General features: G+C 35.2%; 1 protein-coding gene across 1 annotated transcript in view; it reads left to right on the forward strand.

Moving 5' to 3' along the window:
• Positions 1 to 14,559, forward strand: part of EPHA5 (EPH receptor A5) — a 147,612-nt gene that overhangs the window by 102,008 nt on the left and 31,045 nt on the right. The window contains exons 7-9 of the mRNA XM_087827578.1: positions 9,961 to 10,028; positions 11,335 to 11,460; positions 12,173 to 12,358. Coding sequence (XP_087683704.1) covers positions 9,961 to 10,028; positions 11,335 to 11,460; positions 12,173 to 12,358 — 380 coding nt within the window. The remainder of the gene's footprint in view (positions 1 to 9,960; positions 10,029 to 11,334; positions 11,461 to 12,172; positions 12,359 to 14,559) is intronic.

Genomic DNA, 14,559 nt, shown 5'->3' on the forward strand with positions numbered 1-14,559 from the left:
GCGTGCAGGCGGAGCGCCGAGGGCAGGGTTGGTGCTGCGCGGAGGGAGCGGGACTCTTCCTCACGTGGGCTCTCTTGTTTCCTTTCCAGTTGCTGCGAGTGGGGCTGTGGACGGGCTTCCCCCCTGTGCGCTGTTGCCCACCCAGGCCTAATGTGGTCAGTGTCCCCTCCGCTCGCGCTCCCGCGCCATGTCCCGCCCGTGTGCTCCCGTCAGCATTCCTTCTTTTTTTTCCCATTTGTGTGCCTTGTAACGGTTAGTATGCCAGTTACGCTGTAACAGGATAGAGTGAAACAGATTCCCAAAGGGGACTCTCAAGCGATGTCATCATAAGTGATTTCAAGTGACACGTCCGCACGGTCCATCGCCCCTGTGTCCGACGCTCATGCTCCTCTCCCAAGGCTTTTGCCGTGGTCCTCATTTAAACCAGGAATTTAGAAGGCTGTCGCATCTGTTTTCCATGTCACATGTCACTGTTTTCGTTGTCCCATTAAGATTAAAATCATATCATACGTGGAATTAGCATGACACCCTGTCAGGGTGGAATCACCTTCTTTGTCTCCCAGAACCATGGAATGGCCATAACGTAGCTGGGCTCTTCTGTTTTCATAATCATTGTGGACTTGGAGAACAGAACCGTGTGGAATTGTAAAGGGTTTAGTTCCTATTTTTCCGCTTGAATTATTTCAGATATTAGAAGTGATATTCTGAATTTGATATCTCTGAAGTAAAAAATATGCACATTCTAAGGATTAGTGTCCAAATGGGATATCCTTAACTACTTACCAATGCAAATCCTAAATATATAGCTGGGTGATAGCTATAAACTGTAGGCTAGAACATAAAACAGGAGACCTCTAGTCACAGGTTTAGAAGGACTTTGAACAACCGTGTAAAAAGTGAAGTTCTCCAGATGATTTTTTTCTAGATTAGAGCCCAAATCCCGTGCTAATGTATTGAGTTATTTGTAGTCAAAATCTGCCAAGAAAAGTTATTCTGAAATGCATTTTAGAGAATTATAGGGTTACCTTGTGGTATTTTAAGTTGTTACTTGTATTCTGTAGGTGGAGATTAGTATCTGTTGTTTGAAAAACCTGTAGTATGAATGAATGTGCACACATGTATAGATGTGAGAAGTGGTGTAACGGATACCAGTGACCTGAGAACAGGAGAAAGTCATCAAACACAAATTGATAAAATTCAGAAATGTCTTTCTCAACATTTTGAAATTTTTATATTTGAAAAAAATGGGACATTAATATGAAATTACAGATTTGTTCCAAATTATTTAATTTACTAGGAAAGTCTTATATGATCCTGGGGCTTCAATGATAAACCAAAAACCCCTGAAATCTGGCAATGGCTAAAGTGTGATATAAATGGACTTACACTGTTGTTGTTTTTTTCTGTGAAAAATTTCTTGAGTCTGGAGTATAGTGTTATAAGAGATAAATCACCACTAAAGCAGAAAAGACAGAATTTACATCTTGGGAGAAAAACTGGCATCCAGAGTTACCTTGACCTAAATCTTAAAGCTATCTTAATGGGAGTATGAACATTTACGAAGCCATCCATGACTTAGAAAGTATTGGCAAAAACTAACTTTAGCTGAATTTAAAATGCTTGATTTTTAAAACAGTATCATTCTCTACTGTGTCGTTGACTTCAGAGAGTTTATAAAATAAAAGAGGAAAAATGGGAAGGCGGAACACTTCCTTCACAAAGAACACACCAGGAAACCTAAGGCAGACTCATTTTCTAATATCTGTCTTCAAGTAATGTTAGTAATTATGGAGGCAGCAAGGGCCTCGTGTGTGTGTGCGTGTGCGTGTGTGTGTTTCCACACAAAAAAAACCCACAACCAAAAAGGAAAAGAAATGATTTATCCAAAAATGTGCTTAGGTACACCCAATAAAATGGTAATAGTTTTCGTGGAAAGATTTATGGAACAGCCAAGAGTTCCTAATGCATTTGTAATAAAACAAAACAAAATAAAGCAAAAGAAACACACTTTAATTGAGATCCCATAAATCAGACAGTAAGAAAATTATCCAAAATTATTACTGGGGAGGAATGGAAGCTAAAAATGTTTTTATTGCTGTACTTTCTGAACTTCCACTTTATAATGTCAAGTCACTATGAGGTCTTAGTTAAAGATACTATTTGTTTAGTGTAAGGGCTTTAATCGAAAGTCGTTAGGGGAGAAAACCTTAGATAGTGGAAATGAAGGCTGAGAAGAATAATTTTTCTAGTAGAGTTAGCAAAATACTGGGAAGTCTTGACCTGATATCTTGCCACTTGATTTTGTATGTGAAATCAAAGCAGCATTTGTCAGTTACCACATAAATAATCCCCAAGGAACATTCTGTCATCATCATTTGTGAATAGATATTACAATTATAAAATAGAGGTGGTGAGATGTTTTGAAATTTTGGACTCTTTTGTCTTCTACTTTTTGAAAGACCACTAATGAATATTTGTGTGGTTAGTTTTGACCTTAATTTAATGCAAAGCATCTACATGAAAAATGCCCACTGTAAATGTACTGGGTTTTAGAAGTACCTAGATATACCTTGTGGAAATTTCAGGGTCTAAAAAGCATAATTTGAAAACTGTTGACCTAGATCTTTGGCTCTTTAATGCAACTTTCCTCCATTATTTTTCAAATGTGTGATGTGCCACTTATAAGATGAAATCGGTAATTACATGAGGCCACCTTTGATCCCAAATAACTTTTCCCCACTCTAGTACACATACACATAATGGTAATACTTCAAATATTGTTTCCAGCTTTGACTGAAATCTACCCAGTGCTGGAAGATATTTCTGTAATATTTCTGAATGAAACGCAAATGCCTGGATTTTAGGCACCTTATCCCCTAGACTGCCTACATTTTTAGCAGAGGTATTTTTTATTAGTGATCTTTGACTTTACACAATTACAACTGGCGTGAGACTAAGCATTGTATCAATTCACACAGAAATCTATATTTATAAACATTCAATGTTGAATTGTTTTTAATGTAAGATACTGTGTGTAATTTCAAAAATAACATTTATAAATAACATAACTTGTCTCTTGATATTCATGTGTACTTATAATTATAGAAACAATTATGTATTTATAGCATAATATTTATTAGAAGTCAGTCTGAAATATGCCATGGTCCCAAAGTAGTTTTTTCATTCATTTTTTTAAAAAAATTTATTTCTTTTTATATTTGTTATTTTATTTTTTCCATCTCCATTTATCCCCTCTGTGCCGTCTTCCACACCCTCACCCTCTCCCCCACGCAATCACCACCAGTTTCCATGTCCCTGAGTTCTCTCTCTATATTTTTTTTCTATTTTGCTCAATCCCTTCAGCCCCTCAACAGCCCCCCCCCCCCCCCCCAGTGCTGTCAGCCTGCTCTCCATCTATGTGTCTGTCTCTGTTTTGCTTGGTAGTTGGGTTTGTTCATTAAATTCCGCATATGAGTGAAGTCATGTGGAACTTGTCTTTCTGTGGCTTATTTCATTTAGCATAATACTCTCCAGGTCCATCCTTTCTGTCGCAAAGGGAACAGTTGTCTTCCTTTTTATGGCAGGGTAGTATTCCGCTGTGTCAGACTAGTTTCTTCATTTATAAGTTTTTAGGGTTCCCAGTGATTTCATATTACTTAGTGCTTCTGAAAAGTTTAAGTGGCAAGGGAAATAGTTTATTATTCTGAAAGTAAAGATATTATATTCTTAATTTGTTTATTTATCCAGTCTGTGATTTTAGACAATCACTTCAATTTCTTAGAATTTTAAAAAATATTTTTAATCAGAAACACAAGGGATAAATTCTATCTTCTCTTATAATGCAGAGATTAAAACTAAAAAAACAAATCTTACTGAAAAAATGTATTCTGAATTACATTGAAACATTAACTAGTATCTTAATTTTTCAATGAACCATATTTCTTCCTCTATTTTAACTGAAAGTTTCCTGAAATTTGAAGTAAGTAATTATTTTATTTTTACCTATACTTAACCCAGATTACTTCATTTATTTCCATGAGATTTCTGCTGGAGAATAGTGGAAGGACTATTTTATTTTATAGAATTTGGAAAAAGAGAATGAAGTGATCCCTTTGTAATAATTCTAGACTCTATTTAAACTGCTCATAGCAGCAGATCCAAGGTTTACCTACTAGAACATACTAAATTCCAACTGAAGGCTTGCTATGTAAATTGCTCCAAAATCCTTTTTCTAGGGAATCTCAGACTATAGGAGATACTAAGTGGCTTACTGTATTAGAGATATCCAAAGGTCACTTCATGAAATAGTTTAAAATTAATAGAAAATTAGCTACTCTAGCATTAGGACAAAATTTACTGAAAACTGGGGACTTAACCCACAAATACCATATTTTATGAATGTCTTTATATTAAATTTCTAAGTCAATTAAAATTTAACTCAATATTGGAAAGTCTATAATTCATCTTTGAATTTATTGAAGTATTTGAAATTCTTCGTCTTCCTAGTATTGCTTATTCTAAAAGGATTTGAATAGTTCATTAATGAACAATTGACAAATTCATATGTACTACATTATTTTGCAAGGTATTATTTCTAAAGTTATTTTTCTTTGTCTTTTAGACTATGGAAATAAAAAATTATATTTAAGACATAAAATAAGAAATAAGTTAGCTTCTCACATTGCCACTCATCACTGAGTAGTTCGTATCCTTGATAGAATGTGAGATGGGAACCTAGTAATCTATGTCCTCATTTTATGTGGTATAATCATTACTGCAAACCATTTTCAAGAAAAGTATGTTTTTCGGCATAAGCACACTTCCTTTGAGAAGTATATTTAAGAATTTTAGTAAACAATAGTAGATTAGTTGCATTTTTTGTGTACCTTACATAGTAAGGAACTCAAAGTCCCAGGACTTGTGTAGACAGATGAGGCCTGTGTGAATGGGAGTCTCAGTCCTGCTGGCAGGGCATCCTACTATCAGATGTCCTATTTTACTGCATTTGCACTCACATTCTTTTTAAAGAATGTGGTCCTGTAAAACAAAACGATATATAACCCAGTCTTTATTAGATATATTAATAAACTAATGTTCATATGCTCCTTTATTTTATGAGGCTGAGTTTTGTTTTAAAGCACAAGGAAAGCATTTCTTAATCAACCAGGAAAATTGAGGAACAATACATATATGAGTGACCATTTCTGATCCAGTGGCTGCTTATGTTCAGTCTTTTAAAGAAATCAGAATGCAAAACCACTCCTTCTCCCACCACTCCACCCCTCCCCATCTTTATTTAGAATTGAGGTGAAAAGTTGTATATCCAATTTTTATTTCTGTAGGCTAGCAATGGAAAAATCTGATTCAGTGGAAGCTATAGTTGAGCAAGAAATCTATCTCCTCAGGCTGTTTCATTCACTCATCTCTCCTCATTGGCCAAAGGTTGCCGTTTAGTAAGTTACTGATTCTGTGTATCGCTTTGTGCTCTGGAGGGCTTGGCATCTAAACCTCAGATTTCTTATCAAATCCTTAATTTGCATCTAAGAACTAAATTATTCATTAGCATATTCATCCCTACATAAATATTATTGTTTACTATTTCATGTATAATGGAAATTTCAAATATCCAATTTTAAGATGTTATGGCTGGGTCCAAGCTTTTAAACTCACCATTAATGTCATCAAGGATGTGGTACTCGAATTCTTAAGACAGGTGTGAAAGAAAATAGATTGACTTCTAAATTACCTATAAAGGCATTGCTATATTTATATATTAAGAATATCTCTAGGATGTCTTAGTAAATATTAATGAATATGAATAATGCCTACATTTTATACGATTTATCATGTTCATCTCTACTACTAAAAATAAAACATTGTTTTCCAGAGGAAAATGAGTATAAATGGCTATTAGGTGATTCCCCTAATTACACTACAGATATTTTTAATACAATGATATCAAAGCTCATTAAAATTGTAATAGGAAGCAAAATGAAGAAACTGTTTCTTTTCCTTTCAGAAAAAAAAAAAATGGTTCTAAGAAGTAGGAGGTATAATTCATGCACAGAATGGCATGTTTATTGATTGTCTGTTGGTTTAAAATGATGCATCCGGATCAGGTACAGAAGATGATACTGAATGAGCAGGTTTCCCAAAATGCCTTGTTAGCGTAGCGAGGCTGATCCACTGCTTGAGTGCTAGTCTCTGCCAGCTGCACTTTTATTTGTTGATCTTGCTGCACCTTGTTTTAATGATGCTTTGGGGGGAGGAGGGTTCCAGAACTTAATTTCTATATGTTAATGTGACATGCAGCTGTATATATTACAGAGCTCCAGAGATGCCCATAGTCAAAAATAACTCCATTGCCCTCCTGAATCTCACCCTGGGTATTAAAATGTCAACTGCTCCTCACCGAGGTATTCCCAAAGAAATTTTTAGATAAGATCCAAAGTTTTATTTCCATTTTCATATGAGGAATCTGCATGCAATTTACATATCTATGAGGCTTATTTAGTGATAAAAGCTATTTGAGGAAACAAGTTTGAAAGCTTAATTTTTTTGAAGGTAGAGAAGTTGGAGATGAAATGGATGTTTGCTTTTTTATTAAATTTATTGGGGTGATATTGATTAATAAGATTATATAGGTTTCAAGTGCACAGATCTGTGATACATCATCTGTATATTGCAGTGTGTGCCCACCACCCAAAGTCCAGTCTTCTCTCATCACTATCTGTTTGATCCACTTGACTCTTTACTACCCCTTCCTCCCTCCTTCTGGTAACCTCCATACTGTTGACTGCGTCTAGGAGTTTTTGTTGGTTTTTCTTGTTTGTTCAGTTGTTGCTTTCGGTTTATATCCCATGTATGAGTGAAACCACGTGGTTCTTAACTTTTTCTTTTGCTAGGCATATTCTGAAGATCCATCCATGTTGTCACAAATGGCAGTATTTCATCTTTTCTTATGGCTTTTGCCATTACAACAAAATGAATAGAATACCTAGGAATACACTTAACAAAGGACGTGAAGGACCTATACGCTGAAAACTACATAGCATAAGTCAAAGAGATTGAAAACACGATGAAATGGAAAAATATTCCACGTCCATGGATTGGAAGAATCAACATGGTTAAAATGACCATAGCACCCAAAGCAATACACAGATTTAAAACAATCCCCATCAAAATACCAAGGGCATTTTTTAAAGAAATAGAACAACAACAAAAAAATTGGATGTTTGTTTTCTAACATAGACTGCAAGAACTGGTATTTTTTAAGGACTCTTTAGAATTCCCTTTAGAAAAAAATTTTTGTCAGTATTATTTAAATAGCATAAACCTTAGAAAGATTTAACACAATTGTATTTAAAACATTGGTAAAAATAAAAGTATCAATAACTTCTCTCTAGAGGCATATACATAAAGTTGAAAGAATAATGTAATATTTATAAAAATTATGAGCTGTATTAGAATAGTTTAAATGTCAGCTTGAATAGACCAGACTTAATTGCAGCATAATTGTATTTGTTTTTTCTCTTCATTTCACTGTGGTGAGGTATTGCAAGATGTCTTAAGGGCTCTTGAATGACAAATGCACCTAAGTGTTATGAACAGAACTTGAAAAGCCACCAGATCTCAACTGTGTATTGTTCCTCATTCAAGAACACTATATGTGTTAAATATATTAAGTTTGCTCAAATTTTACTAGCTGTACTTTACTAATAAATTGCCAGTTCTTTAAGATGATAAAATGAAGATAATTGTGTGTTTTTTTCCAAAAAATAACACATGGGTGAGTTTTGTTATCTATTTTTTATAATATGTATATAATTATTCACTAAGAAATAATATACAATAAAATAGGTTTTATTTTTATACCAAAATATACACGTACCTATGAAACATCTTAGGATATGTAACCAAGGACTAATCCTCATTAGCACATGTTAGCTGGACATTTCATTTAGATCACATAGTAGTTTTCAACCAATTTTGTAATGAAAATATTTTGTGAATCTATCACTTTGGCTGTATTTTCTTTATACAGAAATAAATGGAAATTTTGTAGTTAATACATTCAATTTTGTTATGAGAGTTTATGAATAGTAAATTCGCATCCTTGGAGCTTCACTAAAAATAATTGAAATATTTTCATTTTAGTTGGTTATTTTAATATTATATGGTTAATTATGTACCATATCAACCCAGTACTCATCAGTGAATTTCTTCTCCAAACATTTGTCATTGTGTAAACACAATTGAAATATCATCTACTAATTCATTCATTCATTCATTAATGTGACAAATATTTTTAATGTCAACTCTGAGCCAGGCAGTGGGCCACTACAGAAATTTATAGATGAATGCTAGTTGCTGCCATTCAAGAAACTGACAAGTTGTAAGAGAGCCAAAACTATATGCAAATGACTATGTTGCATAACAGAATGGAAGTCATACCATGAAAGGGGTATAAAAAGTTACTGGGTTCAGAGAGGAGAAAATTGAGGTATCAGGAAAAAAACATAAATGCAAAAATGGAACTGGATGTTGATAAGTGGACATGGTTAGGAAGAACATCCTAGGTTCAGGAACCAGTATGTGCAAATGTATGGAAGCATGGAGAAATATCTTGGAGACCAGAGGGGTAAAGTTTAGCACACTTGATGACAGTTGGAGATGACCTAAGAGATGTGCATTAGCACTACATTTAGGAACCTTTATTATTTTATTGAAGGCTTTGCAGGAGGCAGCTAACAATAGAAAAGTATTTCATTTACAGTAATTTGCCTCCAGCCGTGTCGAGTGTAGTTTGGGAGAGCAGTTTTGGAATGCAGGGCCATCAGCTCAGAGGCACTAATAGCGAGCCACGTGAAAAATAACAAGGCCTTAAACGAAGAAATCGAGCTAATGAAAAGGAAGAGATGGATCTTAAGACATCTAGGTTATGTAATACCTGGGATTTGGCAACTAATTTGTTGTTAAAGCGCAAGAGAACAGGGCTTTGATCTTAAGGGACCAAGGCCGTGGCAGTATTATTAACAGGATAAAAAGGCTATAGATCAAGATCAAAAGTGAAGAGAAATAGATTGCCTTTTTCAAATCTATTGAGTTGAATGCCAGTGAATATCTCTATAAAATAAATTTATGAGAAATAAGAGTGTAAGTTTCAAAACAATTCAACCAGAGGTAATAGATGATATTAATTAAACTGATAGACATGGATGGGTTGACAGGAGAGAACCAGAGGAGGTCATGCTGAAGACCTATTGACATAGATGAAGAGGAGCGAAAAGCATGAAAAAGTAGTTGGGGATTTCAGGTGATCATGAATGCTTAAAAACTAAGAAAAGGTCATTGGATTTAGAGGTGAATATGTCATTAGTGAAACTTTGAAGGAAAGATTTTTGTAAGTAATAGAAGCAGGTTTAAAGGACTTGCAAATTAGGGAGTAGCTGAGAAAAACAAAGGAGTAAGATTTGGAGAATGGAGCTGAGAGGGAGGCAGGCGTGATCAACTTAATAGTGATCCGAGTGGAAAAGAGCTAGTGGAGCAACAAACGACTCCAAAACAAGAGGAAAAAAATAAATGATAGAGTAAGGAGCTGAAGGCGGGAGACTAATGAGGCAGAAACATTTTGGACTGTTCATCCTGAAAAGAGTCAGTGACTTCTGAACTGGCGGAAAATAAAAAAGTAAAAGAGAAAGTGGAACAAAAAATCTCTGCTGTTAAGTGTATGTTGAAGAGAAGTTAAAAAATGGGCTTGGATGGATTCAGAGTCCTCCATGAAATATGGGAAGAATGAGGGACGTGGGCTAGAGGGGTGTGACCAGAGGAGCGCTGGTGACGTCAGGGCCAGTGTGACCACGAGCTAGGCCTGCGCTCATCGCTGTTGCATTTCACACGCCCGGGCTCGGGGGGTTCGCCACCCGGAGATGCGGCTAATGGCAGGTTCCTCTGTTCCAGGCGGTGCGGTTACAGCAAAGCCAAGCAAGACCCAGAGGAGGAAAAGATGCATTTTCATAATGGGCACAGTAAGCGAATTGTAAAAACTCAGAAGAACGCCACATTGGGGTGACATTTTTGTTATTTTGGTTTCTTTTCAGGCGAGATTTCTAATAACTGACCAAAAATATTTTTTAAAACTTACATTGTTTTAAAGATGTGTTTTTTTACATTTCTGGAAAGCATGTAAGCTTGGGACATTGCCAGCTGACCCTGGGAAACAGAGAGATGGTGTCCTCAGTTCTTTAAAGCATACCTATTGTAATCATTAAAATAAAAACTTTGCTTAATATAAAGCTATTATTTTTCAGACCAGATATCTAAGGTGATTCTAATTGCTAGCAACTCATTCAGTAGAAATCTTTTTAAAAATAACACCACCAGATCAGAGGAATAAAATTCCTCAGTATTTTTTCTAGCGTTATAGCAGGAATTTCCCGGAGCAGATCCTGTGGCAGCAACCTTGGTTCAAATGATTTGAAAACTTCCACACCTTTAAGAAATGCAGAAAATCAAGTTTTAACAATGAGCTTTAAAAATTAGTAAATAATTTTTAATTAAATGGTGTTTTAATATGTTTATTTTGCCATTAATATTACAGCATGAGATGTTTCATCAAGGAAATGACAAAAAGAGTTTCTTTTACTTTTGTCACTCTGCCATGACCATTAAAGTCAAGATCATAAAGCCATAAGTCATGCTGCAAAGCATGGAGTCCCTTTTCATACTATTATGTTATTTAATGTTACTGATCCTCAAAAACACTGTGAGGGTGATATTGGTATCTTTTAATTGTGATGAAACTGTAGGTCATGGAACATAGAGTCTGTGCAGTAACACAGGCAGAGTGAGGAGTAGAGCTTCTCTTTTTCTTTGACTTCTCTTTCTGTAAGTCTTATTGGACCAAAACACCTGAAAATTTATTTTAAATTACTTTTCTGTAAAGCCAAAATTAATTATCTCTGATGATAATTTAAGTGGGACACAGACTAACAAGCCAACAAATAAACCACCGGCATTTCATTGTCCCCTTTAGTAAATGAAACTGTCTTAATTTGCCTCAGAGACTAACTCTGAACATTGATGTTGAAAGATGTATTTACTCATATATATTGGCACATATACATTTCTTGTACGTGCAAACCATCCAGATTTCTAAAATTACAGAAGTGACATAGCTGAATAAATGACTCCTATAATTCAGGAGAGGGTCTGTCTTTCTAGCTCAGCCACTTAGGAATTAGGGTTTTAAGCCATAGTTGCATGTTAACAATACTTGTAATTTCACTCATCCATCACAAGCACTTCTATTTTAATGCCCATTTATTTTTACAGTTAAGCTGCCAGGAGTAAGAACTTATATTGATCCACATACCTATGAGGATCCCAATCAAGCTGTCCATGAATTTGCCAAGGAGATAGAAGCTTCATGCATCACCATTGAAAGAGTTATTGGAGCAGGTACCACAGTGTATTTAACTCAGACTGTTAACTTGTGTTTAATAATAGGCTGTAATATGTCAGTGTCCTGATCTAACAGAGATGTTTTTGATCTTTTGTAACCGACTCATTTTCAAAGTGGTATATAATTGATCATATTTTAATGCTACGTTCTGTGTAGCTCACACTTTAACCAGCAAATGTCTACTTTATGAAATAAAAAATAAATCTGCAAAATATATATATATATTCAAACATAGTGTTTCACCATCTACTGTTTATGTTAGTACATATACAAATATAATTTTTGTAATGCCAGAAATATTTACATAATTCAAGCACACAGTTATTCTGTTTAAGAATCATTTCTTCCTTACACTTATTCTTTTTTGTCCTGCTATAACCTTTCTCTTCTCATTAATGGCACTGCTAGAGTAGAAAAAGAAGGAAGAAAGAAATGATTTAAGTCCATTGCATTTAATTTCCTTGCACCATTTCCATTAAGGGTTTTGTAGGGTGAGATGGAGATAATAGCCCTGTAGTGCTTCCTGATCACCTGTAGATGACTTTTCCCAGCACACCATTAATTTCTGTTAACAACAGTAATGGAGTTGGACTCTCCTTTTAACTCTCTTTCATCTATACCTTGATATTCTAAAAGTGCTTTATATTATTATTATTAGGTTAAGGATTTCAGATGATTTTGTGTACTTTTTTCCCATCTTTGTCACAGGTGAATTTGGTGAAGTTTGTAGTGGACGTTTGAAACTTCCAGGCAAAAGAGAATTACCTGTGGCGATCAAAACCCTTAAAGTAGGCTATACTGAGAAGCAACGTAGAGATTTCCTGGGTGAAGCAAGTATTATGGGGCAGTTTGATCATCCTAACATCATTCACTTAGAAGGTGTGGTGACCAAAAGTAAGTACGGCGACAAATTCCCTGTGTGTGTATGTGTATCATGAATATCTGGGTTTCTTCTGTTAGGCTGTTATTACTTTCAGGGTAGAGCCATAGTAATGTTATCAATAATTTCTCTAATATAAATAATAATTATCCTGTATTTTAGTAGATTCTGGTCAAAGCTGATCTTCAGTGAACCTGAATTTCTATTTATTTTTTTCAATACCTATGTATTAACTCATTTACTATTAATTCAGCACCACAGCAAATGTATCCAGATAAAAGAAGCAGCAAAGGTACCAATTTTTCTTTCTCCTGGCTCTTTCACTTTTTATTCTAATGAAATATTAACTTTAAAGTTTTGATTGAGGCATTGAAGTTAAACATCTAATAGAATTACTATAACCATAGGTGCCCTGCCTTTTTCAAAACCTTTTATGTAGTTTTTACAGCCAGATGTGTTCCTCTGTTCACTTTTTTTCCCATTGGGGTATTTTAATAGTTCTAGGGAGAGCAACAGTCTCAGAAGGTATTGGAAGTTCCTTGAGACTAATTTTGTTAAATCAGATTTTTACTCAGAAATATTTAGAATTTCACATCTCTTTTGAGTTTGTATTAGTGTCTTATAAATGTAGGTTTGTGGTGAGTTTCCCAATATAAGGATTTCAAATAATTTTTCAGTCATCTAATAAAGTATTTATGTGGCACATAACTGAGCTCTTTTAACCTATTTTTTCTTTGCCATTTCTATTTATTCTCATTCCTTTCTTTACCATTCATGCCCTATATATCACTTACTAAATCATCGAAAAACTATGGCAAGGAACATTCTTTAGACTTCCTTTCAAGCAATTTGTTCAACCTCCAGTTCCTATTAATCAAGTTTTAAATTATATATGCCCAAATGCATACTAGTAATGTGTATTTAATAAATGATCTGAACTGACTAAGGAATTTTAATTAATTAGATATCCATTTACTCCATTTAGCTTTTAAAAATGGAAAACAAAACAAAACACAGATTTTCAAAATAAATAGGGACAAAAGAAACAAAACAAGATAGATATTTAGTATATAACAAGTTAATTCCCAGATCACAATGCAGTCACAGTGGGTCACAGATGAGAATACAGAAGCCTTCTCACAAGTTTAAGAAAAAGACCAGAGCAAAAGTATCGTGCTGGTGATTGGCTGAACTTTCGAATGAGTCCGTATTGCTATGAGAATGTTTTGCCCCGTGTCTCAAGGAGACACACATCTGCAGTAAGAATGCCTGTAGAGGACTGTAGCATAGGAGTAGAATAGCCTGCAGGACACGTGGGTTTCTGCATAACTTAGGTGGTTTTCCTCCAGTTGAGCACTCGCCCATACATTATTACCCCTGGACAGCAACGCAGAGAGAGTACTGCTGGAGCAAGAACACCCTGGGGCCTTACGGGAACGACCGAGTTGCTAAAGAAAGTTGGGAGGCAGGGACAACAGAAAGGCAGGTGGGGACCATGTAATAACTACATTTTTTGAAAGAAATAAACTAAAAAATATGTTACAAACTTATACACTACGAACGAATTGGCGGGGGTATTTGAAATAAAAATAGAGTATGAAGAACATGGTCACGGGTACAATAAAATGAGCTACAATTTGAATTTGCCTATAGTCTATCTGCTAGACTATATTCTGTCAAGGGAAGTACCTTGAAGGGATATCAGCGACAGCATATGTGCTAGATATGCTAGGAACAAGAATTATGACAATTGAGTAATTATCTCCTATGCAGGAATGGTCTTATCTAATATAAAACAGTTCTTAACGATACTCATCCTAAGAATAGCATGCAAATATCTGAAAAGTTTTGTGTCTTCGTTTCACATTTACTATGACTGCTAAATTTAACTTCCTCAAACTAAATTCTGACCATGACTTCCTACTAGCCAGGGTAAATGTAAAGCTCCTGGGGCAGCCATTCTACCCTCTGTAATGAGTTCAGGTAATGTTTAGAACTGTGCCAGACTACTGTTGCTACCATGGGAGACAGTCGTGTGTATTGGTCAGGAGCATGGACCATGGATCTAGCCATCTGATTTTATTGTGGTTCTACCATAAACTACTATGTGACTGCACCGGTGAGTTAAACATTCAGCAGCCTCAGTGTCTTCATCAAGGACATGGAGTAAGAACGCCTCATAGTCATGTTGTAAAGGTGACATGCACACAGGGAA

This window comes from Miniopterus natalensis, chromosome 1, assembly GCF_054644295.1.
Source record: "Miniopterus natalensis isolate mMinNat1 chromosome 1, mMinNat1.hap1, whole genome shotgun sequence".
NCBI lineage: Eukaryota > Metazoa > Chordata > Mammalia > Chiroptera > Miniopteridae > Miniopterus > Miniopterus natalensis.